The sequence below is a fragment of the Penicillium samsonianum genome (assembly GCF_028829775.1).
Source record: "Penicillium samsonianum strain IBT 33392 chromosome Unknown utg000005l_segment0_segment0, whole genome shotgun sequence".
Lineage (NCBI taxonomy): Eukaryota > Fungi > Ascomycota > Eurotiomycetes > Eurotiales > Aspergillaceae > Penicillium > Penicillium samsonianum.
This window is the reverse complement of record NW_026643263.1, coordinates 2101662-2128224: the sequence shown is the minus strand read 5'-3', so window position 1 is coordinate 2128224 and position 26563 is coordinate 2101662. Positions and strand designations below refer to the sequence as shown.

General features: G+C 48.0%; 7 protein-coding genes across 7 annotated transcripts; 4 read left to right on the top strand and 3 right to left on the bottom strand.

Annotated features, from left to right (window-relative positions):
- Positions 1 to 929: 929 nt before the first annotated feature.
- On the top strand, positions 930 to 2958 carry N7471_009708 (alpha-amylase; the record flags this gene model as incomplete). Its single annotated transcript, XM_057282427.1, has 9 exons — positions 930 to 1088; positions 1154 to 1192; positions 1244 to 1359; positions 1423 to 1531; positions 1595 to 1823; positions 1898 to 2060; positions 2127 to 2273; positions 2356 to 2596; positions 2674 to 2958. 9 exons carry the CDS (start codon positions 930 to 932, stop codon positions 2956 to 2958), a joined length of 1488 nt encoding a protein of 495 aa, XP_057133310.1.
- A 232-nt stretch (positions 2959 to 3190) lies between these two features.
- Positions 3191 to 3514, bottom strand: N7471_009707 (thioredoxin family protein; the record flags this gene model as incomplete). Its single annotated transcript, XM_057282426.1, has 1 exon — positions 3191 to 3514. One exon carries the CDS (start codon positions 3512 to 3514, stop codon positions 3191 to 3193), a length of 324 nt encoding a protein of 107 aa, XP_057133309.1.
- A 1478-nt stretch (positions 3515 to 4992) lies between these two features.
- Positions 4993 to 5705, top strand: N7471_009706 (uncharacterized protein). The gene is made up of 2 exons (XM_057282425.1): positions 4993 to 5235; positions 5310 to 5705. Exons 1-2 carry the CDS (start codon positions 5046 to 5048, stop codon positions 5465 to 5467), a joined length of 348 nt encoding a protein of 115 aa, XP_057133308.1. The 5' UTR covers positions 4993 to 5045; the 3' UTR covers positions 5468 to 5705.
- Positions 5706 to 7677: 1972 nt separating this feature from the next.
- On the bottom strand, positions 7678 to 9870 carry N7471_009705 (transcriptional regulator family TF; the record flags this gene model as incomplete). Its single annotated transcript, XM_057282424.1, has 5 exons — positions 7678 to 8336; positions 8409 to 8638; positions 8693 to 9106; positions 9160 to 9552; positions 9653 to 9870. The coding sequence occupies 5 exons, from the start codon at positions 9868 to 9870 to the stop codon at positions 7678 to 7680; spliced, it is 1914 nt and encodes a 637-aa protein (XP_057133307.1).
- A 3459-nt stretch (positions 9871 to 13329) lies between these two features.
- N7471_009704 (uncharacterized protein) lies at positions 13330 to 15156 on the top strand (the record flags this gene model as incomplete). The annotated part of the gene is made up of 2 exons (XM_057282423.1): positions 13330 to 13526; positions 13575 to 15156. The coding sequence occupies 2 exons, from the start codon at positions 13330 to 13332 to the stop codon at positions 15154 to 15156; spliced, it is 1779 nt and encodes a 592-aa protein (XP_057133306.1).
- Positions 15157 to 15316: 160 nt separating this feature from the next.
- On the bottom strand, positions 15317 to 20861 carry N7471_009703 (Urea carboxylase; the record flags this gene model as incomplete). The annotated part of the gene is made up of 2 exons (XM_057282422.1): positions 15317 to 15442; positions 15498 to 20861. 2 exons carry the CDS (start codon positions 20859 to 20861, stop codon positions 15317 to 15319), a joined length of 5490 nt encoding a protein of 1829 aa, XP_057133305.1.
- A 224-nt stretch (positions 20862 to 21085) lies between these two features.
- On the top strand, positions 21086 to 21277 carry N7471_009702 (uncharacterized protein; the record flags this gene model as incomplete). Its single annotated transcript, XM_057282421.1, has 1 exon — positions 21086 to 21277. The coding sequence occupies one exon, from the start codon at positions 21086 to 21088 to the stop codon at positions 21275 to 21277; it is 192 nt and encodes a 63-aa protein (XP_057133304.1).
- Positions 21278 to 26563: the final 5286 nt, after the last annotated feature.

Genomic DNA, 26563 nt, shown 5'->3' with positions numbered 1-26563 from the left:
CCCACGGTCGCATTCACAAATGGGCTATTCAAATATCCACAGATTCCAATCTCCCATGTCGGGCCGACTTATGAAGCCCCAAATATAGTTCGTCTTTGCGTTTCACACGAACACACGTCACCATATCTCTACTAATAGCCGTTTCCCTATAACATACGGAGTACATACCCTAAATCATCCTAGTAGCATCTACCAATACCGTTAGCATCTTCTCATCCCCGACTAAAACCCGCAATTTCCAAAAGATCGACATCATCTCAAACGAGCCAATGAGCCATTGCAACCCCATCTTCATCCCCGTGTCCCTGCAAATTTGGGGTACGAGTCTCCGCGCACGCTGATTCGACCAAAGCCCGTCTCAGGGGCTTGTGCAGGGATTATTTAATTTTGTAATTGCCGTGCGCTAACCTTGTAACCTGGGCTAATCATTTCAAGGTTATGCATGCATCTATACTATTGTGACTTTGCTTTTTCTCGGCAGGGCTGGAAGGGCGAATCGGGATGTGACGAATTAGATGTAAAGGATCATAGTGAGATTTTTTTTTCGGGAGATGATCTGCTAATTAATTATGGAGTTCCTGACCATACATACCTCTCTCTCTATTTTCTACGGAGTGTAGTTTCCTCTTGAACTCTGCTGTGGCTGGGGACGGGCATTTAAAGGGGATCCTTTTTCATTTACGCAGATGCATGTGTGAAGATCTTCGTCTGGGCTTTTGGTGTTTATTGGCTTAAGCCATACTTCTTCCCGGAGTCTGATTTCAACGGCTATTGGTCTCTTTTATTTCTTTTCGTCTGCCATTGTATGCATGGCTTTTGGTGGGGTATTTATATCAAGCCCCTTGCAGCGCTTTTTATTGGAATATCCCGTTGCTGAACGATTGTGCTCTCTTTTACTACTGAGCTCTCGGTGCTGAAATATCTACAAGATGGTTCTTGCACGGTTTGCCTGGCTTGCCGGCTTGGTTAGCACTGCTATCGCTGCGACCCCGGCTGAATGGCGATCGCAGTCGATCTACTTCATGCTCACTGATCGCTTTGCCCGCACGGATGGTTCGACTACAGCTGCCTGTAATACCGGTGATAGAGTAGGTTTATATCTATCTATCGACTTTGGGACATTGAGATAGAGCTAACTGTACTCACTCGATAGAAATACTGTGGCGGAACCTGGCAAGGAATCATTGATAAGGTCAGTAACGCTCTAATCCTTCTTGTATCATCCAACTAACCAATCTCTTAGCTGGACTACATCCAAGGAATGGGCTTCACAGCCATTTGGATCACTCCCGTGACCGGTCAATTGACTGAGGACACCCCGTATGGAGATGCTTATCACGGATACTGGCAGCAGGACATGTGAGTATCGCAAAGCAGAAAAGACAGCCCTTAAAACCTGCATCCTTACTAACCAAATCTAAGCTATGCTCTCAACTCAAACTACGGAACCGCAGACGACCTCAAAGCCCTCGCTGCAGCTTTGCATAAACGCAACATGTATCTCATGGTCGATGTAGTAGCAAACCACATGGTGAGTCAAATCATCCACATCCCCAAACATCCGGGCCGAGACTGACATGCATCGGATAAAAAGGGCTACGATGGCGCAGGTGCTGATGTAGATTACACCAAATTCAACCCCTTCAACGATGCGAAGTATTTCCACTCCTACTGCCCAATCACCGATTACAACGACGACACCATGGCGCAAAACTGCTGGCTTGGTGATGACAAGGTTTCGCTACCGGATCTGAATACACAGAGCACAGAGGTGCAGGATATGTGGTATAACTGGGTTGGTTCTTTGGTCTCCAACTACTCGAGTAAGTTATTTTCTCTCAAACTCCCCTGCTTCAGCAGAACATATCACCATATCCAGAAACTAACCAGGACATAGTCGACGGTCTCCGCGTCGACACGGTCAAACACGTCCAGAAGGATTTCTGGCCCGGCTACAACAAAGCCGCGGGCGTCTACTGTGTAGGCGAGGTCTTTGATGGCGACGTTGGTTATACCTGTCCATACCAGGAGGTAATGGACGGAGTGCTCAACTACCCAATGTGAGACCCTTGTCCATGGAATTTACCAGATACACAGGGAGAGCCAGAACTAATACATGAAAATAGTTACTACCCACTTCTCAAAGCCTTCCAATCGACCTCGGGAAGCATGACTGACCTATACAACATGATCAACACGGTGAAATCGACCTGCAAGGACTCAACCCTTCTCGGAAATTTCTTGGAGAACCATGATAACCCTCGATTTGCCTCGTAAGTGGACATTCATCAAATAAATGGAGAATGATTCCATTCTGTATCTCTAGAAGCTGACATATCTCCCTCGGGAACCCAGCGTCACGGGCGACATGGCCCTCGCCAAGAACGCAGCCACATTCACTATCATGGCAGACGGCATTCCTATTGTCTACGCAGGACAAGAGCAGCACTATAGTGGTGGTGAGGACCCAGCTAATCGCGAGGCTCTGTGGTTGTCCGGATTCAACACAGACAGCGAGTTATACAAGCTCATTGCAAAGGCCAATGGTGCTAGAAACCAGGCGATTGCTAAGGGTACCAATTATACTATTTACCAGGTATGTGCTTGTCTCTCTTTCTGTCTCAAAAGAAGGAAGAAAAGAAGAACGGAGAAAAATTAACTCAATCTTCACAGAACTACCCAATCTACAAAGACGACAGCACCATCGCCATGCGGAAGGGCTATGACGGCGGGCAGACAATCACCGTCCTGACAAATCTCGGTGCAGGAGGTAAACAGTACTCTGTTTCAATTCCTGATACTGGATTCGCGGCTGGTGCGAAGTTGACGGAGGTTGTGTCCTGCGCCAGTCTTACTGCCGGTGAGAAAGGGGAGGTGTCTGTTGCTATGGCTGGTGGAGAGCCCAGGATTTTGCTACCCACCTCTTTGCTTGAGGGCTCGACTCTGTGCTCGTCGTAGACTTCGGGTTCGAGTTATTGGTGGTCGGGTCATGGCCAGACTGCCTGTTTGCTCTTTCGGGGCTTGATAAATAGATCTTTCTTCCTTTGCTTTGTTGAAAATAGGGGCCTATGAAATCAGGTAGTAACTATCCTAAATAGTAGGAGTAAACGATAATATTAGGATAAAGGAAAGAGTATATATATAATCAATCACATAGGCACGGCCGAACAACTGGCGCGTGGATAATCTTTTAACTAGTCAAATTTTCGATAGCTTCCTTGAGTGCCCCTGGGTTGGCGCCTCGCACGTTGTTCGACAGTTCGCCGTGCTTAAAGAAGTAGAAGGCGGGGATGTTATGGACGCCGAGCTGCTCTGCAAGTTCGGGCACATCGTCTGTGTCAAAGCGGGCGAAAACCACGGGCTTATCGGCGTAGACCTGGGCGTGCTTGTTGAAGATAGGCGAGATGGCTTTGCAGGGGCCACACCATTCAGCGTGGGCTTGTAGAGCGACGCCTGAACCGCGCTTCACAAGTTCATTGAACTGCGCTTTGGATTTTATTTCGATGACAACCATTGTGGACGGCGTTTAGGAGTGTAGGCAGATATGTATAAGAGGATGCTTGAAGGTGATGGTCTTCTTGAAATTCGAAGGATGAGTTCTCGCCGATAAATCTGAACCAATGCGAAAATGAGCGGCGGATTCAGCTTTTTATTTCTTTCACTCTCTTCTCCGTTTCTTCCGTTACGTACAGCTCTCCCCTCTTCTAAAGACCCACACAGGCACGTATATCATTACCTATTATGTAGTCTGATGATTTAGTCAAGTCCAGCTGAACTTGTTTTGGTCGATCTATTGCTAATGTAGTCAACCATCACACCGTATTTTCGAGTCTACACTACCACCTATTCAGGGCCTTGTCTTGGATCCCACTGACGCACTGGAAATAATCTTGTGGTCTGCAGTGTATTGATAGATACTATTCTATACTAGCTGAATATATGGACGAAGGCTGCTATGAACAAGAATAGCAATGGAAACAACCCTTTCCCTCGAGTCATATCTGCGACAGTTGATAAATGGGTACGTATATGGTCGCGCTGAGCTACGGAGTACATGATTAACTAATGATTAATCATGTGTGGAATTCCAGCCTGTCAATTACGTTATAAAATACTTAAATACGCTAATTACAGATCTATAAGAAATTGACTTTGGGATCTCGATAGGTACGTGCGTCCCGAGATCCGACGAACTCCTATGATCGGGGCTTAACAAAAGCAATAACTAACAGGCCAGTAAAAAACAGCACTTGAGGGTGATTTGATTCAGGGGCAAAGAGCACTTGACGTAGGATAGCTACATCCAATTTTCTTTAGGTCTCCGATTAGCACTTCCGAGGTCTAGGACTCTGGAGTACTTGTGCCCGCCCACTGCCCTTCGGTAGTTTTGGCCGATCTCTTCCAAGTTTAGACTATGAGAAACTATCGTCAATAGTACTGTAACCTGCAGACATGGTACTCGATCAGGTCATTTATGCTATTGATGCAGTGTACTCCTGCTTTGAGGTCATAAACTGGCATAAAATATGCAAGTCATGTGGCTATAACTTCAGTTGTTTACCCAAACGGACACCCATTTTCTGACTTCCAATACCTAGGTACCCTTAACCAACCCGTGGGTAACAGTAATGGGCAAACTGCGAGGCCGATACACCCGTATTTTGATATGCGCCTCCCTTTCCTAATTAAGTGTACGGTGGCGGGGCCTCGAAAGTTCTCTGGGTGCAGCTGAATTGCGATCGCCGGGTTCTTCAGCTGAGCTGCCCCACTACGAGCCGTCCATAATGCTCGTGTTATACTACGCACCTGCAGATCGGAGTTATAGAGCGGAGAATCATGGAGCAATTTATACAATGTTATTGCATAGTGCGGCAAAAAAGGGAAAATGATTTACAGACTAGAAGTTTGAATAAGAAAGAGATGAAAAGGATATAACCCATAGTAGTGGACCCATGGGATCGATCTCAGGTATAAATATCCTAAACTCGCACCTGCTGTTTGAACAAAACACCTATCCACGTTCCAATAACAACCAATTTTCCAAAATGAAGGCTTCTATTCTTCTTCTTGCCGCCTCCGCTGGCCTTGCCCTGGCCCAGCCTGCTTCCCTCAGCGAGCGCGACGACACTTCAGGTGTCTGTCCCACCTTCGGCGCACCTTGGGAGCCTACTGCTGCATGCTGCTTTTACACGCCGTGGAGTGCAGAACATTTACCTGGCGTCGTCTGCTTGAAGGGTAAGATAACCCCCTAGTCACCACAAAGATATTTGGTAGGGACCAACTCTTGCTGACCTATATTAAACAAACAGCTACGAGTACAAAGAATACAGCCGACTTCGAGGAAGGCTGCCGCAAAGTCAACGAGACTGCTCGACCTCGGTGCTGCCCCAAAGCTGCGATCGCCGAAAATGAGAACGACTTAAACCATGATGACCTTCTCTGTACAGACCCGAAGGTTGTTTCTTAGAGCTTTTGATTCATGTGGCTTTAGGGGAAATGGCGATATACGATCGGCTTCTTCGGCATTGTGGAAAATGGCCTAAGCCAAAGTCCGTTTTAGTCATGGACAACGCGTCTTTTTATCGTTTCTGATCGTATCGAGTAAATGTGCACTGAAGCAGGAGTAAAGCTAGTGTACCTACCACCTTACCTGACTTAAATCCTATCGACGAGTTCCTCTCGGAATGAAAGCATTTATTAGACGCAACTGGGTGCGGTATGAAGAAGACTCAGAATAAGGGTCTCAAAGTTTCGAGTAGCGCATTGAGGTTGCTGGATCTCGTTAGTAGAGTGCTTTAGGTCATTTCCGACATGCTGGCGTGGTTATTGGACTCACGGCTAGTTACTGGGGCTTGAAACGTTATGGCGCTGGGTCTTACAGTGGCACTATATATACACCAATAGTATCAAAATTGCTTCGATTCTCTGCTAGCTCTACTGTTTGTGTACCTATAGTTGTAGCCTAATCATTCATTGAAGGAGTTATGTCTATACTAACGCCTTCTTACGCCTGCCTATATGTTTAAGCTGCGGCCTGCGTAGCTTGGTCGACCGGCGAGACATTCCTCACACACTTAACCTAGTGGCTAATGTCTCTCACGAATTGGCGTGCGATACCTACTATACAAAGGAAATGCATGGATGCAAACGATAATCGTAAAGGAAAGCCAAAATGAACGTCATTTACTCCTGTTAGAAGACCATCCCATATATGGCTGTTTGCTAGCAGACTGAGCGTTGTTGAGATGGTTTTCCAAGGTATAAATACCCTGGCATTGGCTAGTTGAATAGATCATGATTCTTCCCCTTCTTTCTCTTCTCTATGCCAGTAGAACAGGTTATGAAGCCCTCTTTCTTCCACTGAGCCATCAAAAATTCCATCATTTCTATCAAAAGGATAGTACTACAAAGTGCTATACTTTCATCAACACCATCAGGATCGTCGACATCGATCTAGATCCCATCATATTCATCATTTTTCATCATCAAAATCGCCATAACCTGTTCTACTGGGATGGAGGGGAGAAAGAAGAGGAAGAATCATGATCTATTCAACTAGCAAATGCCAGGGTATTTATACCCTGGAAAACCATCTCAACAACGCTCAGTCTACTAGCAAACAGCCATCTATGGGATGGTCTTCTAACAACTCCTGGTCCCGCCTCGCCGGGTACATCTACCATTCCCACGCTCTCTTCTCTCCAACCGTCTAATCTGTCGGTTGCCGCTCGCGCGCTCGCTTGGATCAAGGGAGTATAGTGGACCTGGCACTGCACACCTACTGGGCGCCATCATTCTTCTTCCGTCACACTGTCCTAAGGGATCATTCTATGTGAAAAATAGTCTAAATTTAGCGTCTTCGGCTATTTACATTTAACCAGAAATGGGACACGGTGGGTTCTTTATGACAACAATGAGGTTCCATTTTTTTTGTATGGGAATTATCAAACATACCACCGTATATTGCACTGACGCCTAAATGAAGACCTGTAGAGATAAATTTTAAGAACAGGTATCGCGTTCTTCACGTTCTGAACCCACTTCTCGTATGCTCTACGATACCTATTTTGATTCCTTTTGCAACGAAGAAATTAGGATCAGGATCATACACCTGCTTAAGATCAAGACTATTGTTGAGATTGGTGGTCACCTGACCCTGTTTGCAGGACTGCCAGCTACATAGTCTCCTCTCGCTCTTCCTCTCCTTCTTTTCCCCTTAGCAGTTAGCAATTCCAATACAGTTGTATTGCTCTCTCTCTTCTCCTGGATTCTCATCAACTATTTTCGAGTATCACATCTAGTCTTCCGCACGACCTACTAAGACCCAGACCCAACCTAGTCTTGGTTATGTTTTTTAAGGTCGAAAACGTCAACCCCGGCAGAGGAATATGTTACGCAGAGCGACCTAGGTAAATACCTGTGGAAAGTCATATAATTGAATATGTGATTTGAATCTAGCTATAGGTAAAATTTACTACTTTGATGAATAAGTCCTCGAAACAAAGACGCCTGTCGAACAAATCATGAGTATTTTCATTTGTGCTTTTGCTATTGAGATCCGCCAGAAAAAGAAATCCACACAACAACCAAGTCCCAACAAATCCAACCTCGGTATCAACTCAACACCAACTCCATTAATCTAGAACCAAAAAGCCAACCCCACAATCCCAACCCCCATTACCAATCATGCAAAGCCCTCGGCACTAGACCGATAGGCATAGCCCCACCAGTAGCACCGGTCGGAGGAGAATGATGAAACAAATCCGGCGCCTCGAACGCAGGCTGCGAAGCCGTATACCCAGGCATCATCTGCTCGAGACAATTATACCCCTCAACAAGGGAATCCAAGCCCTCGGCGCTAGACATGAGCTGCGAGATATCCATACCGGTACGATGGTGGCTCGGCTGACCGAACATCTGCATGCCCTTGACCTCCTCGACCGGTGATGACGAATGCGACCCCGCAGCCACGACAGCATTCGCTTCCGAGTACCGCCGCTGCACTTCGCCGACAATACACGCAATCCGGTAGGAGAGGTTGTCGCCCCCTGGCGCGAGGTGCAGTAGGAAGCCGCGGACTTGGCTGATTAGTGGGTCAGTGAGCGTGTAGTCGCAGAGCGTGAGCGCGGCATAGCCGACGATGAAGTAGACGTGGTCGATTAGTGCGGGCGCGGAGGTGAAGCGTGTTTGGAGGAATTGGGTTATTATTAGGCGGGCGGTGCCGCAGATTTCGGGGAGGAGGCGCTCGCTGTCCGGTTGGAGGCGGGCCGCTGTTCGGTGCAGGAGGAGTTGGCAGAACCAGAGGTTTAGGTTGAGAGTTGACTCTTCGCTGCTGGCTATTCGGGGTGTGGTTGTTAGATTGGGTTTGGGTTTGGGGTGAGTGAGTATATAGGGGAGGGTTGATGTACTTAGGAGATGTGACCATTCCATTTTCCAGCGCTCCAGTTCTTCGTATTCGGGTTCTGCGAATCGGAGGCGGTGCTGGCTGTGTTGGAGTCGGAGGGCGATGCGGTATAGTTGGATTTCTGCGACGATTCTTCCGTCTTCTGGTGTGGCGGCTGCATGTTCTAGGATGCGGGGGCATTGGTCGATGTATTGTTGTTGAATGTTGACGGTGCGGCCGTTTGCGAGGGCAGAGCTATTGGGTTGGTGTTAGATCGTATATCTGACGGTTTTGTTGGACAGAACATACTGTAGCTGGGTTGCGCAGAGCGTATTCCACAAACGCAACTGAGCAAGGAGCTCGTCTGGATTTAAACTGTCTCCTGGCAAGGTGTTGAGGAAGTTGAATGAGATGAGGGCATGATTGATCGAGATCCCGCTCAGCAACCAGTCGTCCATCAGTCCTTCTTTATGAATGGAAGTAGAGTATAGACAAAGCAATGTCAAGGCCTGCAGCATATCGCTTGTCATTGGAGGGGGCTTCCACAACACCTTTGCCACGGCATGTTGTACATAGAGTGAGATATCGCGGACAGTGTGTTGTGGTAGGCCAGGCAGATAGCGCGAGGCCAGGAGACATGCAGTGTTGAAAAGCAGTGTATTTGACCGTTGAATGCTGGACGAATGATTTATTGAGACCCAGTGGCCGAAATATTCGACAAAACTGGCGAGATCATTAGCAGGGAGGTCCAGTGAAAGACACACAATCAGACACACAGTTCAATCAATTTCATGGAAAGCTTGGAATCTACGATGCCCTGGGTGACGATGTCTCCGAGGATGTCAGCATCGGATAAGTGATCTCTCTCGCCGAAGCATTCGGCTTGCAGGTCTCGAATGAGCTGTGCTGGCTTGAGCGGATAGAACGATGAGGACATGCTATCACATGAAGATGCTGCATCCATGCTGTGGTTTCTAGTTTGTGAGGTTGGGCTGCAGGGCATGCTGGGGGAGCGGTTCACCATCTGCCGCATCAGATGTATCATCTCCCCCATGCCTCGTTCGAGAGAGACAAGCCGTTCCTCGATCGATGGTATAGCGGTGGCGTCAGACCAGGTTGATGCATTGTCCTGGAACCGCTCTGTTGTCTCGGGGAGCTCACAATCAAGCCTATTAGGACAATAGTCAGCATGTGGAGAAACGAGAGACTAAAAAAAAGCAAAAATCGGGTATATGCTAAGCATAGCATGAATCAAAGAGCCAAACATACCTAAGTGACAAACAGCGACGACAAGAATGACCACGGGGATCCACATCACAGCGAGTCTTGAGCTTGCGACATGTATTACAAGCAGTCATTGATCGTCGGATTCGCCCCTTTGGCCTCGCATCTTGACATGCGACCGAGTCGATTCTGCTGCCATCATCTGGGATAAGAGTCTTGGTGTCCCACGAGATAGGATTATGTGTAGGGCCGGTTCTCGTCATTGTATTGGATGTTGAATGGTTACTGTGAGTACTGGAGGTATGGAGGTACTGTTTAGGGGATCGTCTATGTCTGATCGACAAAGAAAGACGAGAAGTCTGAGTATAAAGGAAAAGGCTGATCAACAATTAGACCATTAAGCAAAAGCCCAAAATCAAAAACGTGAAGATCATCTCGTGTCTATCAGGGAGATCCAAGCCTTATAATAGCGGGTCAGTAGACCATTAGGCTGGGTGTGGACTTTTAACCAATGGCGACAAGAGACCGACTACTGACGATATCGAAAGAGTCCGCGCAGGTACAAAGTACATCCCGTTCATGGCGGATTATAGCGGACCATGGCGGACCTGGGGTAATCGAATATGGCATCCACCAATCCGAAAACATCCCGCGAGCTTCTAGAAAGGCAGCGATTGTCGGTGCATGCTTTCAAGAGGGGTTGATAATGTCGTATTAACTATCACCCTGACCCAATTTCCCCCCGACGAGAACCGTAGGAGAGGGGTTTGAGGGGGCTGAGTGGCACAATCTATACCAGATACGTCCTTTTGAGTCCTTTTCTTGATTCCTGACTCGTTCATCTTAGTTGACGGAAGTCCGAGGTTATCGTGAGGTCCTTTTTCCCTTTTTGTTCCCTATCTAATTCGACCACTTCTTTGCGCCTTTGTTTTGCTCGGGGATTTCCGACATAAGTATGATCTAGACAAGGGTCCAGAGTCAAAATTACAGACTCTGTAGTATGATTTGGCAATCCCTCTTGTTAAATTGATAAGTGGGGTGGGGGGAAGAGGATCAGGATCCAAGTGGAGAGGGATAACAGGCAAACAACAATATCTCGGTAATTATTGGTTAGCATGTGCAATGTCTCAAAAGGAAGGTGGCTATCAGTGTTGGAGATCGTAGCAATGTGACCTTGTAACTTTCCAGGCCCGCTTAACAACGGGTATCATGCCGTTTAATGCCCTAGTGGCCCCCTCTATTACTTAGTCCTTATTTAGCCTTATTTGTTCTTATCCTTTGGGGAGATATCGGGATTTTTCAACCGTGTCCTCTGGCTGCTTTTTATTGGATCTCATAGCTGAATCTCCTATGCTCCATTTCCCATTTTGATTATGTCTTAGCCTTAGCTAAAGCCAAACCAGAGGCGTAGATGGTGCCGGATAATTATTCATTATTCATATTCATATCATTGACACCGCCGATCGCACTGGAATTAAGCATCGACCTCAAATCTTCTAATATCTTCCAATACCGTTGAGCTTGGTTGGCCTCCCATAACCAAATTCAATATCAACCCAGTGTGCAACCTGAGCAAGTCTTCCAATTTATCCTAAAATTGCTAATCGCGCAATCCTGAGTGGCAATGCGGAAGAATATATAGTAGTCGCCCGCGGAAATAATCACCCGAGGTATTTTCTCTTCTGAAGGATCCACTCTATCAAAATGCAATATAACTTTCATGCAGAGGGATTAGTGCCGACCCCTCTGGGTGTTAGCGCTCTTTGTCTGTATTGGACGCGGGAACCTCGGATAAAGAGGCGGTCAGTTTCAATCATTATTATGATTTAATATATGTTGTACGAATACGTACTAGTATGGTCCTGGTCAAATACTGAAGTGGGCTGGCTTGGCTTTTTGAACTCTGGGGTAATCGACCGTTGGCTCCCTGGTCCACAGCCATTGAAACCGACCTCGGGAACTAGCCGACGCTCACCTCAGCGTGACTCGTTATCGGGACCCTTGATTAAGCTGCATTATGCGAGCTGTGATCGCTTAAGTTTATTATTGCGTAAAATTTTGAGCTTTGGCGTAGCGGAACGGCCCAATCAAGCTATGCCGAGAGATTTGGCGCCTCAACAAAGGATGTGAACATATAATATAGTTGGAATCACCTACGGAGTACGGAGTACATGGGCATAAGTTGTAGTTATTCTTACGCCTTTTATTAGGCAAACAAACTGTTGGACCCACTGTCAAATAAACATAATCTTCAAGTTAATGCATTTTCATTGTTATCTTTCCAGTTTGTTCCAGGTTCGGAGAAGCAACCCTCTAGAGTTTAGAGGAAGCTCTTTCTAGAACACGCCGATCACATTAATATGTCTCGGATAATGATACTGAGAAAGTATATTGCCCGCTTCTCAACGGCACAGTAATGCATTGGCAAGCCTTCAGTCACAGCACGCAAGTAGAAACAGAAAGCCACAACCCCTCTTGTGATAGGCGTGATGCATGGACGAGGGGTCAACAACTCAATGCAGTCAGATCAAGCTGCACGTCTAAACAAGTCTTATTGGCTAGCCAAGAGTTTTCCCCCCCTTTTCCTTATTGCTTCTCTGCATCTTCCCTGCAGGGCCGTCAGACCATGGGTAATCCAATGGACAAATTCCAGGAAGCCACAAGACGTGGGTCTAAACTCAAATGCCCAAGACTCCTCCCGGGTGGCTCGCAAGCTAGATGACTTTCGACTTGATGCGCAGACATAGTTCTCGATATGGGTTACTCCGTACGGAGTACTTGCAGGGAACATGTACATGCATGTTTCAGAGATAAGGACCGTTTTGACTGTTAGATATATGTATCCCTATCTTGGAGAGATCGGCTGAGAACACATGTTTGTGATGTAAATATCTCGGCCCGTGTCTAGACTAACAAGCATCATAGCTTGATTTACAAGTAGAATCTGAGGACATGTGAAATTGACAAAAATGACCGCTTTTGACGCCAGAAATGGCCGACTTTCCACCTGTAACTAGTACAACATAAGGTTGGACGTTAAGCTGCCCTTCAACCGTCCACCATCCTATGACACTACTATTTTACACCCGTCAAGCACTGTTAGTTATCTACAAGGTCTTTAGGCAGGATCTAAGTGGATACTTGGGATGGATTGTGGATTCAGGAAATAGAGACCAAAGGTTTCCGATAATGCGGATTGGTTCCTGATCTGCACCAGCCTTATATATATCTCAACGGCTTTCAGGCACGGCACAGTGGTGAACAAGTATACAACTCATGTATTTCTAAGATTGTCCTATATTTTAGCGAACATGCACTGGGGGCAGTATCTTGGGAATATTGTCACGGGTGGCTCACACGATTCCATGACTGTTTTGAATTGCCCGTATAGATGGCCACTTCTCGAAAGATTCAAAATCATCTGGAGCGGTACTAGTTGGACGACTAAGACCTCATATTATTCACTCCATAGAATTCAAAATAACTCAATGTTGTGAATAAATTGCTCGAACAAAACCATATGCCGTCACGTGAGACTCATTTTCGACCCAAATGGGACGCGCGCAAGCCAACCTGGAACGTCGTCTCACCCAATGAGCTACAAAGATTGTCATTTCCGACCAATCTCGATGACCCACCTTTACCTAGGTAGATGAGTGGATAACCTCATATCCAAAGATATCTGTACCCAAAAGAAGAACATAAAAGTTAATCTGCATCAAATGTCCCCGACTGGAGTGGTGGACCACCCTACGCGACGCCCATGCGATCGCTGCCGTCATCGCAAGTCGCGATGTATACGGGAGCCAGAGAAAGAAAATTGCACATTTTGTAACTTGAATGGTCTTGAATGTACATTTCTTCATGGTCCCCGACCGCGGAAAAGGACCAAGAAGTCGCCGAGCACAACAGAAACCAAGTATGTTTCAATATCCGGCGGGAGTATTCTTAGCTAACCCCATCACAGGATAAAAAGACGCTGCAGCTCTCTAACCCCATCTACTGTTGGCTCTGTTGAAGAACAGACTATGGCTGATCCAATCAATTCACGACTGGATGGTACATTAGGTCTAGAGCTTCATCTGCATTCCGAGTATATTGGCCCCGCCAGCTATCATGAACCTGAACTTCTTGATCTGCGGCCATCAGCTATGTCTCTCTCTGGCCATGAGAGATGTTATCCGCGACGTGTGAATCAATCCGCCGCATTCATGACCTACCCTGACAAGGACTCGGCCTCTGAGATGCAGCGCATCACTGATCTAGATCGCATCGAGGAATCGATACGTCCGCTGGGACCAACCTTGGTAAATCTTTATTTTCGCATCATGCACCGCACATTCCCCATCCTGGATCAGGGCGTGTTCCTGGAGAAATATGCCCGGTCCTACCGTGAGTTCTCACCACCATTACTTGCTGCAGTTTACCTTGTCGCGCTAGACTGGAAGCTCTTTGATCGAACGCTCGCTACTGCACCTCGGACACCAGATGCTGAAGCTCTGGAGGATCTAGCAATGCGAGCCATGGCCGATGATCTAAAGCGGCCCAAGCTCTCCACATTACAGGCGGGTCTGTTGTTATTGCAAAGAGTGAGGTCCTCCCATAGCACTCTTCCGGCTCAACTACTATCACTCGGGCAAACTTTGGGAGTTCATATCGACTGTACGGGTTGGAAAATCCCAGACTGGGAGAAAGGTTTACGACGACGTTTAGCTTGGGCGCTATACATGCAGGACAAGTGGGGCGTTCTTGTGCATGGGCGGCCATCTCTCATTCCTGCTCAGATTGACGAAGACGATGGGACAAGCGACTGGGATGTTATCCCGTGTACACTTAACGACTTTCCAGAAGAAGCGACCACCGAAGAGGAGAATGGGGATGGAGGTGTGGACGGAGCCGCAGGTCGGGCGGCATTCCTGCAATCTATTGAATTGACTAAGATCTTCAGTCGCATTGTGTCCACGTTTTGCTCAATCGGCGCAACCAAAAAAGGCGGACTACTTGAGCGTATCGGACCGTCAGGTGCGATGAGTCTGGCAAAGCCCCTAGCGCTGGAATTGCGCGAATGGCATGCGGCCCTGCCAGCCAGCCTCCAGCTGGAATCCACACCCTCATTGCGGCTCTCAGCAAACGGCGCCTTGCATCTCTCACATATGACAGCAGAGCTGACCATCCATCGCGCATTACTCCGTGTTCTGACCCCAGATAGCGCGCTATCTCTTCGTTCAGCGATTCGAACCGCTGCCCGCGCCCGACTGACGTCAGCGATGAACTTGATTGAATCTTTTCAACCCGAACATATTCAATCATTTTGGGGCTTTGCAGCAGCAGCCCAGGTGGCTCTAGTCGGTGCCTTTGCTGGTCTTTTGTGGGCAACGAGTCCTCAAATGGATGAAGCAGCAGGGTACGTTGAACAGCTCGAAAGGCTTCGCTGGGTCCTGCAGGTACGGGCATCCGCAGCTCCATTTGCTCGCGAGGCACTTCGCATGCTTCATGAAGAGGTCGGTGATTTGGCTGCTGTAAAGGCAGCCACATTCCGAGACTCCTAGCGCTCGTGTGCTCTTGTACTCTACTGGTCTATAAGAAAGGTTGCCCACAGCACGCTTCCCCCAAGGGGTTTCTTATCAGCCATATAACGAATAGCGAATTAAATGAAATAGAAATATTTCATGGTGTTACTCCTTTTATATGTACATGCGGCATCATCACCTACTGAATAATAGCAACATCGTCACTGGGCTCCAGCATGTTTCCCTCTGCGACCAGCAATCTCACACATCTCCCACTAACTGGTGCACAAATCTTGACCTCCATTTTGTTGGACTCAATCCAGATCTAAATATCATTAGCTCGGTGTTTGGCTATTGGTGTCGATGTCCGTTGTACTCACCAGAGGGTCTCCTGCTTGAACCTCCTCTCCCTCCTCGATAGCGCAACGGAAACATTTCCCAGGCAAAAGTGCCTTCACCCGCTCTCCAGTCATAGCTTCGTCGCTTTCCTGTCCCCGACCTGGCCGCATTGTGATTGGATCGTATGGCTTGAGCAGATCGTCGAAGAAGTCCGCATCATGCATTGCCTTCGATCGTTGCTCCCGAACAGCAATGATATCCTCCTCGTTCTCTCCCAGCCACTTCTCATATTCATTGAGGTCTAGCTCAGCGTCAGAGATCTTGATGAGATCATTGGAGGTTCCATCGGCTTCCGCTGCTGAAAGTTCTTCTTCGGTGACAGGGTAGAAACGAATCTGGTCCAAAAGTGAGAACGTCCATGGGGCCTCATCGCCCAGTCCGGGCTTGTGGAACTCATCCCAGATAGGGACCGTGCGACCGACGAGCTGATACCCGCCAGGCGAGTCGGTTGCATAGATGCATAGGTATTGACCAGCAATACCGACAGCGCCACGAGGAGTGAAAGATCGGGATGGGTTGTACTTCGTTCCGAATAGTCGATGGCGGGGATCCAATGGCACAGCACAGGGAGACCCTTGGTACACATCACCAAGGCCCAATACGAGGAATGCGCCTTCATAGAGATTGCTTTCCACCCGATCTGGGCTATCAAGTCCGTTCAGTTTCTGCAAGAACTCAATGTTGCTGGGTAGATACGGTGCCGAGGAACGAATAGTCGATGTATAGCGGGCAATGGCTTTGCGGCTCCTCTCATCGTTAAAAACGAGAGGCATATGCACAATGCGCGAGGGTAGTCGGGAGGGAAGCTCTGTTCCAAGAGAAAATTCGTGCGCGACCAGCGCATCAACGACTTGAGGCAGTGGGAAGTTTGCCTCCACGCGAATATGGAGGCTTCGGACCCCTGATGTGAGCTCCTCAACGCCTAGAATGGGGGAAATTCGGTGCATCTCAATGAAGCTCATGATGTGAAATGTTTGCCGTAGTGTGAAGTTATCTTCATTACCGAAGTCGAGCAGCAAGGCTCGCTCACCTGCCTGACGGCATCGAATGAAACGGCCGGCCTCGGAGATCTCCTTCACGATCGGACTAGAGACACCAATAGAACTTGTTTGTCTCAAGTCTCCGTTGGTCAGCGGGCTGAGAGTAGCGATCGAATGCTCGAGAGCCATTGCAAGCGTCTGCGCATCATCAAGAGAAATAGGGTGCAGCCGAAGGCGATCGCCTGGCCGCATCTGACCAAACTTCCACATCTCGGCCTCCGCGACCGTTGCAAACGCAACAAAGCCTCCTAGGCTTGGCCCATCTGCTGTCAAGACAACTGCCTCGTCGCCTGTGAAGGTCACATTTCCGATTGAATAAGGACTGTCGTGGATGTTGGAGGGATGCAGGCCAGCATCACCACCGGTTTGCCGTGCCCATTCTGGACGGGGCCCGGTGAGACGGACTCCGAGCCGATTGCTGTTGTAGTGGACAGTCCATTCGCTGTTGAACAGCTCCTGAAGCCCATCCTGTGTGAAATGAGTCGGACTACCATGCGGCCCAGGGATAGCGCCAACGACCCATTCTCGGTTCTCAGGTGTCGGCATGGAAAGGATTGGGGCCTTGAGCAATGGAAGTTCCTCTTCTGTAACAGGTGCTAATGGGAGAAGATCACCAATGCGAAGGCTGCGTCCATTGTGTCCTCCGAGGTGACCGGTTGCAAATGTCGAACGGCTGCTTAGGACTTCAGGGACCTGAATACCGCCTTGAACGGCAAGATAAACTCGGGAACCATTGGTGGCTGTGCCGATGGAAAGTTTCTGCCCAGCCTGAATGCTTATGGCCATGCCGTGCTCTTTTTCTTCCCCATCCACAGATATAGGGGCACTGGCACCAACGACAGCAACAGTGGTTGGGGAGTGGAAGAGCAGTGTCGGGCCTTGGATCGAGCACTCGAGTCCCGCAGCATGGTCATCATTGCCGACTATTTTGTTGGCGAGACGAAACGAGTAGGAATCCATTGGGCCGGAGGGCGGCACACCGATGTGCCAAAGACCTTGACGGCCAGGGAAGTCCTGTACAGCCGTGTCAGACCCAGCATCAATGACCTCGAAGACTTGAGCTTCGTATGGGAAAGTATTGAGCGATCCTGTCGTGAAGGCTCCGGAGTTGAACAATTCCCAAGAAACAATTTGCTGCAGATATCTCAAGTTCGTTTCCACGCCAGTAATTATTGTCTTTTCCAGAGCATCTGAGAGCTTTCGAAGAGCTGCGGCACGGTCATCGCCGTGTGCGATGATCTTTGCAACCATTGGATCAAAAGATGACGATAATTCCTGGCCTGAACTGACCCAAGTGTCAACGCGGACACCGGATGGAAACTCAACATTCAATAGTTTCCCAGGAGAGGGTCGAAATCCTTGAAGGGGGCTTTCGGCATAAACGCGAGCTTCAATCGCTGCACCGGAGACCGGAATCTCATTTATCTGCTGAGGGAAAAGAGTGGCGCAATCATCCATGGCAATGCGCATCATACATTCGACAAGATCAAGGCCTGTTACAGCCTCGGTCACTGGGTGCTCCACCTGGAGACGTGTGTTCATCTCCAGAAAGTAGAATTTCTCGGTGTCGATGTCGAAGATGAATTCAACGGTGCCTACATTGCGATATTGCAAGGAAGCAACCAAAGCAGCAGCAGCACGACGCATGCCAGCTCGGACTTTGGCATGGACAAATCCAGCAGGGGATTCTTCGACAACTTTCTGGTTTCGACGCTGCAGCGAACAGTCGCGCTCACCAGCACAAATGACTCGACCAGCGCCATCACCAAGGACCTGGACCTCAATATGTCGTGCCCGGTCGATGAAGTGCTCGATGAAAACCCCGTCATCGCCAAAATTTGCTTGTCCCAGTCGACGGACACCATCAAACGCCTCTCGGAGTGCATCAATATCGGCGCACCGCTGAAGGCCGATTCCACCTCCACCAGCGGTGCTTTTTACCATCACTGGATAACCGATTTTCTCTGCTTCTACCACCGCATCTTCAAGACTGGTGACTAAACCCTTGCTTCCGGGGACAACAGGAATACCGGAAGTAATTGCGATATCACGAGCACGGTGCTTCAAGCCCAAATCACGCATTTGCTCCGGAGTTGGGCCAATCCAAACTAGACCTGCAGCCTCGACGGCGGCGGCAAAGTCGGCATTTTCTGAAAGAAAACCATATCCAGGGATGACAGCATCGGCATCAGCTTTGATAGCCATAGCCAGGATCTGCTTGCCATTCAGATAGGTGTCAGATACTGCTTTCCCGTCCAGGGGAAGTGCAACATCCGCAGCGGTAACGTGTGGTGCGCGAGCATCGGCACTTGAATATATAGCCACGGACGAGATATTCATCTCACGCAGGGTCCGAATTATGCGCAGTGCGATTTCACCGCGGTTGGCAACCAGAACCGTCCTGATACGCTTCTCACTGATGCTGGTTGCGGGCGTAGTAGATGCAGCGCGTGATGATTCGGCGGTAGAAGTGTCGAGTGACTGGGTGTATCCTCGCCATCCGCCAAAATTGGTGACGTCTTTTGCATTCTCGAGGCCAATAGGCTCGCAGATGAACCCGTGAACCCACCGGCCGTCTTGCAACTCAACCGATCCGATGCCTAAGGGCGCTGCAACTGTACCGAGAAAGCTGCCCATCTTGTCGAGCGGCATGTTCCAAACCTCCACTTCGATTGACTCTCCACCATCAGCAACCCTTTTCAGACCAGGTTTTGATACTGGTCCTGTTGTATGCAGTGCAAATAGCTGATAAAACGGGGCCGTGGCTGTAGCAGTGACCAAGGTTGCGCCGCGTGAGACCAAATCCTTGTTCAGAGGGAAGCCAGAAAGATGGGCACCAACCACCGCCAACTGCATCGAATTGAAGGTGACGGTAGGCCCAGAGCAAAGCTCTTGATATTCCACACCAGTCGCTCCCAGCAAGCGCGGGGAATCGGCCATCCAGCGCCGAGCGAGCTCCAATAATCGCGGCTCCTCCCACGCCCCTCCTATCAGTGTGACACCAAAAGGAAGACCGTCTTCTCTCCAGCCAGCAGGAATTGCCAAAGCAGACCAATCCAGGAAATTCACGAAATTGGTATACGTACCCAGTTGACTGTTTGCCACAACCGGCTCATCCTTGAGATCTTGCATCGAAGGGAATGTGGGAGCCGTGGGCACTAGCAGCGCGTCATATTGCCCGAAGATCTGCTCGATTTCACAGGACAGGTCCCGTCGGTAGTACTCGCACGTAAAAAGTTCTGCAGCAGAGAATTTCTCGGCTTTCAAGAAGATACTCCGAACAACAGGATCCATGGCCTCGGCTGGCACTGAGCAGATGAACTTCTCGATAGCAGCATATCGTTCGGCAACCCATGGGCCTTCATACAGGAGGCTGGCAAGAGAGAAGAGAGGTGTAAAGTCAACGTACTCTAGCTTCCACCCCAACTGTTGGGCTTTGGTCAATGCACCCTGGTATGCTGCAGCCTGCTCAGTCCGGCCGAACCACTCAGGGTTGGAGCATATAGCCAGTGTCGGCTGTGAGGGCAGAGCTCCTCGAGGACACTTAGGAGTCGCACAGCTGGCACGATCTCTCGAGTATGCATCTTGAACATCATACCCCTCGGCTAGTTCCAGGACCAGGTCGGCATCTTCCAGTGTCAGGGCGAAGATAGAAACGCAATCAAGTGAGCGGCACGCTGGTACTACGCCCTGTGCACTCAAAGCCCCCCGTGTGGGTTTGAGTCCAACAAGATTATTGAACCCAGCAGGTATGCGACCTGAACCTGCTGTATCTGTGCCAAGAGAGAAAGGGACCAGTCCCTGAGCGACGACCACGCTACTCCCCGAGCTACTACCGCCGCTTACTCGATTTGGGTCGAAGGAATTGGCAACGGCTCCATATGGTGAACGCGTACCGACAAGACCCGTGGCAAACTGGTCAAGGTTGGTCTTGCCAACGATAATAGCTCCCTGCAATTTCAGCCGTTGCACAACTGTTGAATCGGTGGCGACAGGCTCAGTGCCAAATGACGGGCATGCGGCCGTTGTGCAGAACCCAGCGGCGTCGATATTATCCTTAGCGGCAAATGGCACGCCGAATAGTGGAAGATCTTTCCCCTGGGTTCGAAGTGCTGTGATTTCCTCCCATTGCGTAATGATTTGTTCGGGCGTTGCTAATGAGATCCACGCATTTGATGTGTTTGGTTGTGCTCGTTCAAGCAGCGACAAAATGTGAGTTGGCTCGGAAACAGTCTTTTGTAATTCACGCCATTGAGGAATTGTTAGGGGCTGTTCCTCACTTCCAGTAGAATATCTTGAAGTCATTGGGATGTTCTATAAAATCTTGACATCTTGTCAGTCAAAGTAAGGAATCAAGATTCAGTAGTACACTAACCAGCGATACGAAGGTGAGATAGAGTGAAGTGTTCTATTAACCTCAATGTCATGGATAAAGAGGTTTCTATATGCCTACAAATGCTCCCTTTTATGACTATTCACCTTCCAAAATTGTCCGATATCGATATCTACGCCCGTCATTGAAATTGCAAATGAGGGTGGGCCGCGTTATCTGCTCCGAGCCAAGAGCGCCCACAAAGTTGGCCGTCGCGCGCCGTCGCGCGCCGTCGCCGCTAACAATTTACATTATGTCAATGTACCCCCGGACGCCGATTAAACGGTTCGAGATTTCTCCTCCGGTTGCTGCCGCTGCCTCGATTGGTGTCTATGACTGGCTCCTATAGTATCCCAGAAGAACCCACGCCATGACCACTGCGTGGACGGTGGGTAATAGATAAGGCCGATACAATCGGAAGGGGTGAAGTAGGAGGTTAATGGATGAATAACTCCCCATATCCTCTGTATAGCTACATGCAGCTATTGTAGATTTTGCTAGGTGCTATCAAGATGTATCCAATGCAACATCTACCGTGGCTGTGGCGCTCTTCACGCGAATGCACCCCATCTACCACTTCTAGTTGGTATTGAATCACCGAGTGTGAATGGATCGTAGCTTCGACATGGATGGTTCGGGCGCCATGTTGTGCAAATTCTCGAGAATTGTTAAGATAGTGATATTATAGCAAGATGGACGCCTAAGAAATCAATCAACGCAACTGATCTCTGTTGCTTATCGCATGTATCGCATTTTAGTACTGCAGTCACTCCTTTCTACTCTACTCATTTATTCTCTATCTTTATACCTACATGTCGAAAATGACTCGCCTCTATAATAACCAACTGCAAGTCTGCAAGTTTACTTGCCCATTATTAAAGAGAGGTTAAGTGAGGGCGTATTGGGGTGCTAACCCTAAGAAGGCAGAACTGCTCGAAAAGGCAATTTACACTCCAAATGTATCATCCTATAAAGCCTTATTATGTTTAACATGTCATTCCCATATGGTCCGACATATATGCCTTGTTTGACATGCATAAGATTTAAGCTCGGACACAGTCTCCGGTTCAGTATTTCCTCGCTAACATCGACAAAAGGACCCCCGGGATCCCGAGAACCCGAAACGTCGGTGCCTATTATCGACCAATGCAGTGTTGCAAAAGCCGGAACGTTTCATCTAGCTCTGAAAGTTCTGTGGCGTTTCCAGGCTTACCGCAGGGTAAGACATCGTTTGAAAATCAGGTTTCTGAATATGTATGTCAAGGGTATGTGGATGCTGAAGCTGCAGGTGTGTGCTTTCATGTTAGATTGCGCTTGGGGGACGGTTAGATTATGTCTATAACCTGCAGCTGATGAGGAATATTAATTGAGAGACTCGTCATTCACCCTTAGCTTATGCTCGTTGCTTTCACATGCTCGGACTAGTTTCCTACTGCTTAGGTGCCGTGCTTCTACCCATTTTTTCCTACAATTCGCCTTATATGTGAGGCTTTTCGTCATTCAACTACCCTGCTGCGCACGACTCCCATCTCTGTGGGGCCACCAAGAACGTCTTGTCTCTCTCTCTTTCTGCTCTCATCATTGCTTGCATTTTTGGTTTTCTATCTGGCAATGCGTGTGGTATGTATCACAGACATTGGCAGATATGTATCTCCAACAACTCCGCACCACTCTGCGAGCCCCAAAAACACATTTCTAGGCTTTTATAGAGCAAAAAGAAAGAAATATAAAAAAGAAGTGACCGACGCAGGGATCGAACCTGCAATCTCTTGATTCGTAGTCAAGCGCCTTGCCATTGGGCCAGCCGGCCGTGGTTATTATACAATTTTGTATAAATGTGCGCTATAAGTGAGAGCATGGTGGAGCTCGCTTAGATGTGCTTATAGCCGCATATACCCGTTTTATCTCACACGTGACTTGGGATATCGGAGCTGTCGCAAGTATAATTTAACAACTCAAGGCTTGTAAAGTCGATATTTTGCGTCTGTTTGGGTATTTCTACTTGTGGCCATATAGCTGCCTATTCCGGGCTCGTTTTATCTTTTCTTTATGGTGAATTGGGTTGGTTGGCTCTTGATCTGGTTATGTATTTCGACTAGCTTAGTGATGATAATACAGAAACAAGGTCAGTGACTGCACCAAAACTGAAATAGTGCTGGTGTTGAGGAATACCGGTGTGGGGTTAGATAGGGCATGCATATGATCAATGTATTGAGTGAAGAGGATTGTTGTTAATTGGAACTATCTAAGGCTACGTGGGAGCTATATATGGAAGACATTATGTGTGGCGTGTTCGAGTTAGAATTTATAATAATCTCAGATATTGAATATTGACATTGTATTAGCAAATGCAAGACCAAAAGAAAGACCACCCAAATTCGAGTCCGAACTCCAAAACACAGAAGATATCACGGTTATACCACAAAGCGCAAAGATAACTACAAATTATGTCTCGACACAAGTTATACTAGCAACCGTTTACAGCAGGGATCCCAGCGTCGGAAATTACTTAGACTAACGCGCCTACGGGCCGAGTTACCTAGATAGGCAATCCACTAGAATAAAATCATCTACTAGAATGTAGGTCAAATGCCATGCTTACGTACCAGGGGAGTCTAACGTCAGTTACATCAAGTGTGCATTAGCGTGTTTAAATGAGACGCGCGAGCTCCTAGATACCCGAGAAATTATATGCATTGACGGACATATCTGATGTCTGACATCTGATATATTCTCCTTTGATTTTCCTTTATGGCATTGCATGTGTAGCATGCACAACCACAACTCGGTAGTCTGGGTCATAAAGCACAAAGACAAGCTCATGCATTTCCGGGCTGCTTGCTTCTACCCTTGCAGAACTGTGATGGCCAGGCGAGGACTGTGACACACAGATGGAGGTGGAGGTGTGACTTGATACCATAGATATGTCATTTTCAAGAGCACATAATTTACGTAGCTGCATATCGCTGCTACCTAGTTGGGGTTGGCCGATCAATAGATCAACACTTGGTTGATACTTTGTTGGTAGTGGTATGCGCCATGCAACATAATCGTGAAGTATATCTACGAATGTACCTAGACATGCTGATAATAAAACTCATTTTAGAACGTGGTCAGCCTTGCTATCCCTGATTACAAACGAATAAGCAGCATTGAACTTGTTTCTGGTAGGCACACAATATCCTACCTGCACAGACTCTCTATGAACCCACAATCACTCCTGTGGCTCGCAAACCCACACACTTACGTACAGCATTGAAAAGACGGTCTGTATATATTGTGGCTGCTATACTCCGTACAAAAGCGGCTATCTCGTCTACAGAGTATAACGCTAGTCCACAATCAAACAAACCCCCGAGCGAAGATCCCTAAAAAGTGAGAACGCAAATGTCAAAAATGCTACTGCGACCAGACAAAGCGGCACTATTGATCCTAGTACATAATAGGCGTCGAACGGTGGGTCTGTCGATCATTCATCAATACGACAAGATTCAATAGTGTGTGGGAAGCTTGAACGGGACCAAACCCAGATCATGGCAGTCGGCTCGTAGCGAGGAACATCTAAAAATTAATTATTATCAACAAATAAAATGACATTAGATTCAAGGTAGATCAAGGGTTCGAATTTCAATTCCCACTTCAACGCGAGGACTGAAATCCAATATGATATCGGATTAGATCATACCACATATATTATACTGCCCCGCGTACTCCGTACTCCGATCCCATTATCCAAAAACATGTACTCCGCTCGGAGTACAACATAAGGACACCGATATCGTCCTAGTAGTCCTCCGGAGTATACGGTGAGACTCACGCCCGCACGAACCCACCCATCAATCTACACGCGATCATCTCAACCCAAATCATGACATGAGACAGCTCACAAATCGCACAGTTGACATCTCCGATAGAAACAGAAAGGACACTCCTCCCACCTCACCAAGCATGGATGTCGTTGTGATCGACACGCACGTCCTCAACCGAGGCCAAACGCCCATGACAGCGCACAAGGAAGACGCGCACATACGTAGCACCCAGCATATATGTATATACGACGTACGACGAATGGAGCATGGAAACACATGCACAGTACTTGCCTAACATAGCTCCAAAAGTGCGTCCTTGCACTTGCACGCAACGAAGTGTCGGGCGCCGATTTCACCGCTATATGACGGGTCGGATGCACGTATCTGGATAACCGAATGGCTAAGTGGGGGTGGGGGTAGATAAGACACCGATCGGGATTCCATCGTACTGGCGAGGAAGGAAACGGAATTGAAAGGGGAAAGCGTAAGGCGCAGAACCGGGGTTTGGTTGGGCTTTTGTCTTGGGTTAGTTGGCAAGTGAGAGAGGCAGGGTTGCGAAGGTACAACGGTAAGGGAGGGGATGGATGTTTCCATGGACTGTGATTCGGTTGAGCTCGACGAAAAGCCGTGGTAGGTTGTATGCACGCTGCACGACTTTTGTCGGGTGCATTTTTGCTTTTTAGATCGGCCATTCGTGGACCCCAGAGACACTGGATGTCGGGGTTTGCGCTGATGGCTTGCATATCCGCTGCCCCCCTCTATGCGGGACTAGGTTACGGGGTTCATCCCCTGTTCGTATAGATCCTGTATGTTGTATCTTAAGGTACGGGTATGGATATGAGGTATTTGCTTTTTTTTTGGTCTTTCTTTTTATGATGTTGAGGTACATTGTGCATTCTAGATATGCATGGTTTTGCTATTTACTTCTTTGCAGCAGAACGTACGGAGTACAATGTACGGAGTACGGAGTAGATAAATGTAACTGCAACCCTAATCCAGTTTTTTTTCTTTGGTTCATTGGATGCGCGTTTGATATCACTTTTCCAAATATGAGTTCAACCAAGTGGGTTGCAGTCCCCTCACTGAGGTCTCAAATAAGCGGTATGGTATGGTAGAACCTACATCGTGTATTGTACCCACTGAAAAAGATTCAATTATACTCCGGACTCGGTAGGATGACCGAAGTCTAAGATCTGCAGTCAAGTAAGTTTTTTCGGGGTCATGTCAGGACCCCATAATTGTGTCTTCCCGGGGCAGCTCGGGAAAATCACAGAAAAAGCATAAAAAAATATAAATAGTACAAATAGCACCTCTCTACGGAGTACCAGCAGGTACAATATGTTAGTAATGTGATGTGATTCAAAGAAAATTCCACCTGTCTCAGTTCCCAACCGCAGTCAGTTCAGATATGTCTCGGAATCGGAACAGGATCTGAGAGGGCTGAGAAGCAACAAAAGGAACTCCCCAAAGAGTTAGATAATAGTTAATATTCCACAATAAGCTATATGCGGTCTAGCATATCACCGACCATTATTGTAAATGCTAATTAATATGTTGAACTCCACATCGAAATTAACTCCGGCTAAATATATAGTGCTTCGGGACTGTCAAGGGCAAAAAAAAAAAAATCGAATCTGGACTCACGCGGCTGACACAAAGTGAAAGTAAGTTCCATGGTCTGAAGTGGTTCCTGTGAGATTTGTGAATTTGTGGACTCCAACGGAGAGACCGAAAAGCTGAAGTTTAAGTTTATTGGGCTCCATGCAGCTGTCAGAGTTCACGTCATTTGGAATTTATTCGAAACCTGGAAAGTTAATACTTTCATT

Excerpts from the sequence above, each read along its gene's own strand:
- N7471_009706 (XM_057282425.1), top strand. The coding sequence starts at position 5,046 with ATGAAGGCTTCTATTCTTCTTCTTGCCGCCTCCGCTGGCCTTGCCCTG. Across the intron at positions 5,236-5,309 it reads TGGCGTCGTCTGCTTGAAGG|CTACGAGTACAAAGAATACA; the intron begins GTAAGATAACCC and ends TTAAACAAACAG.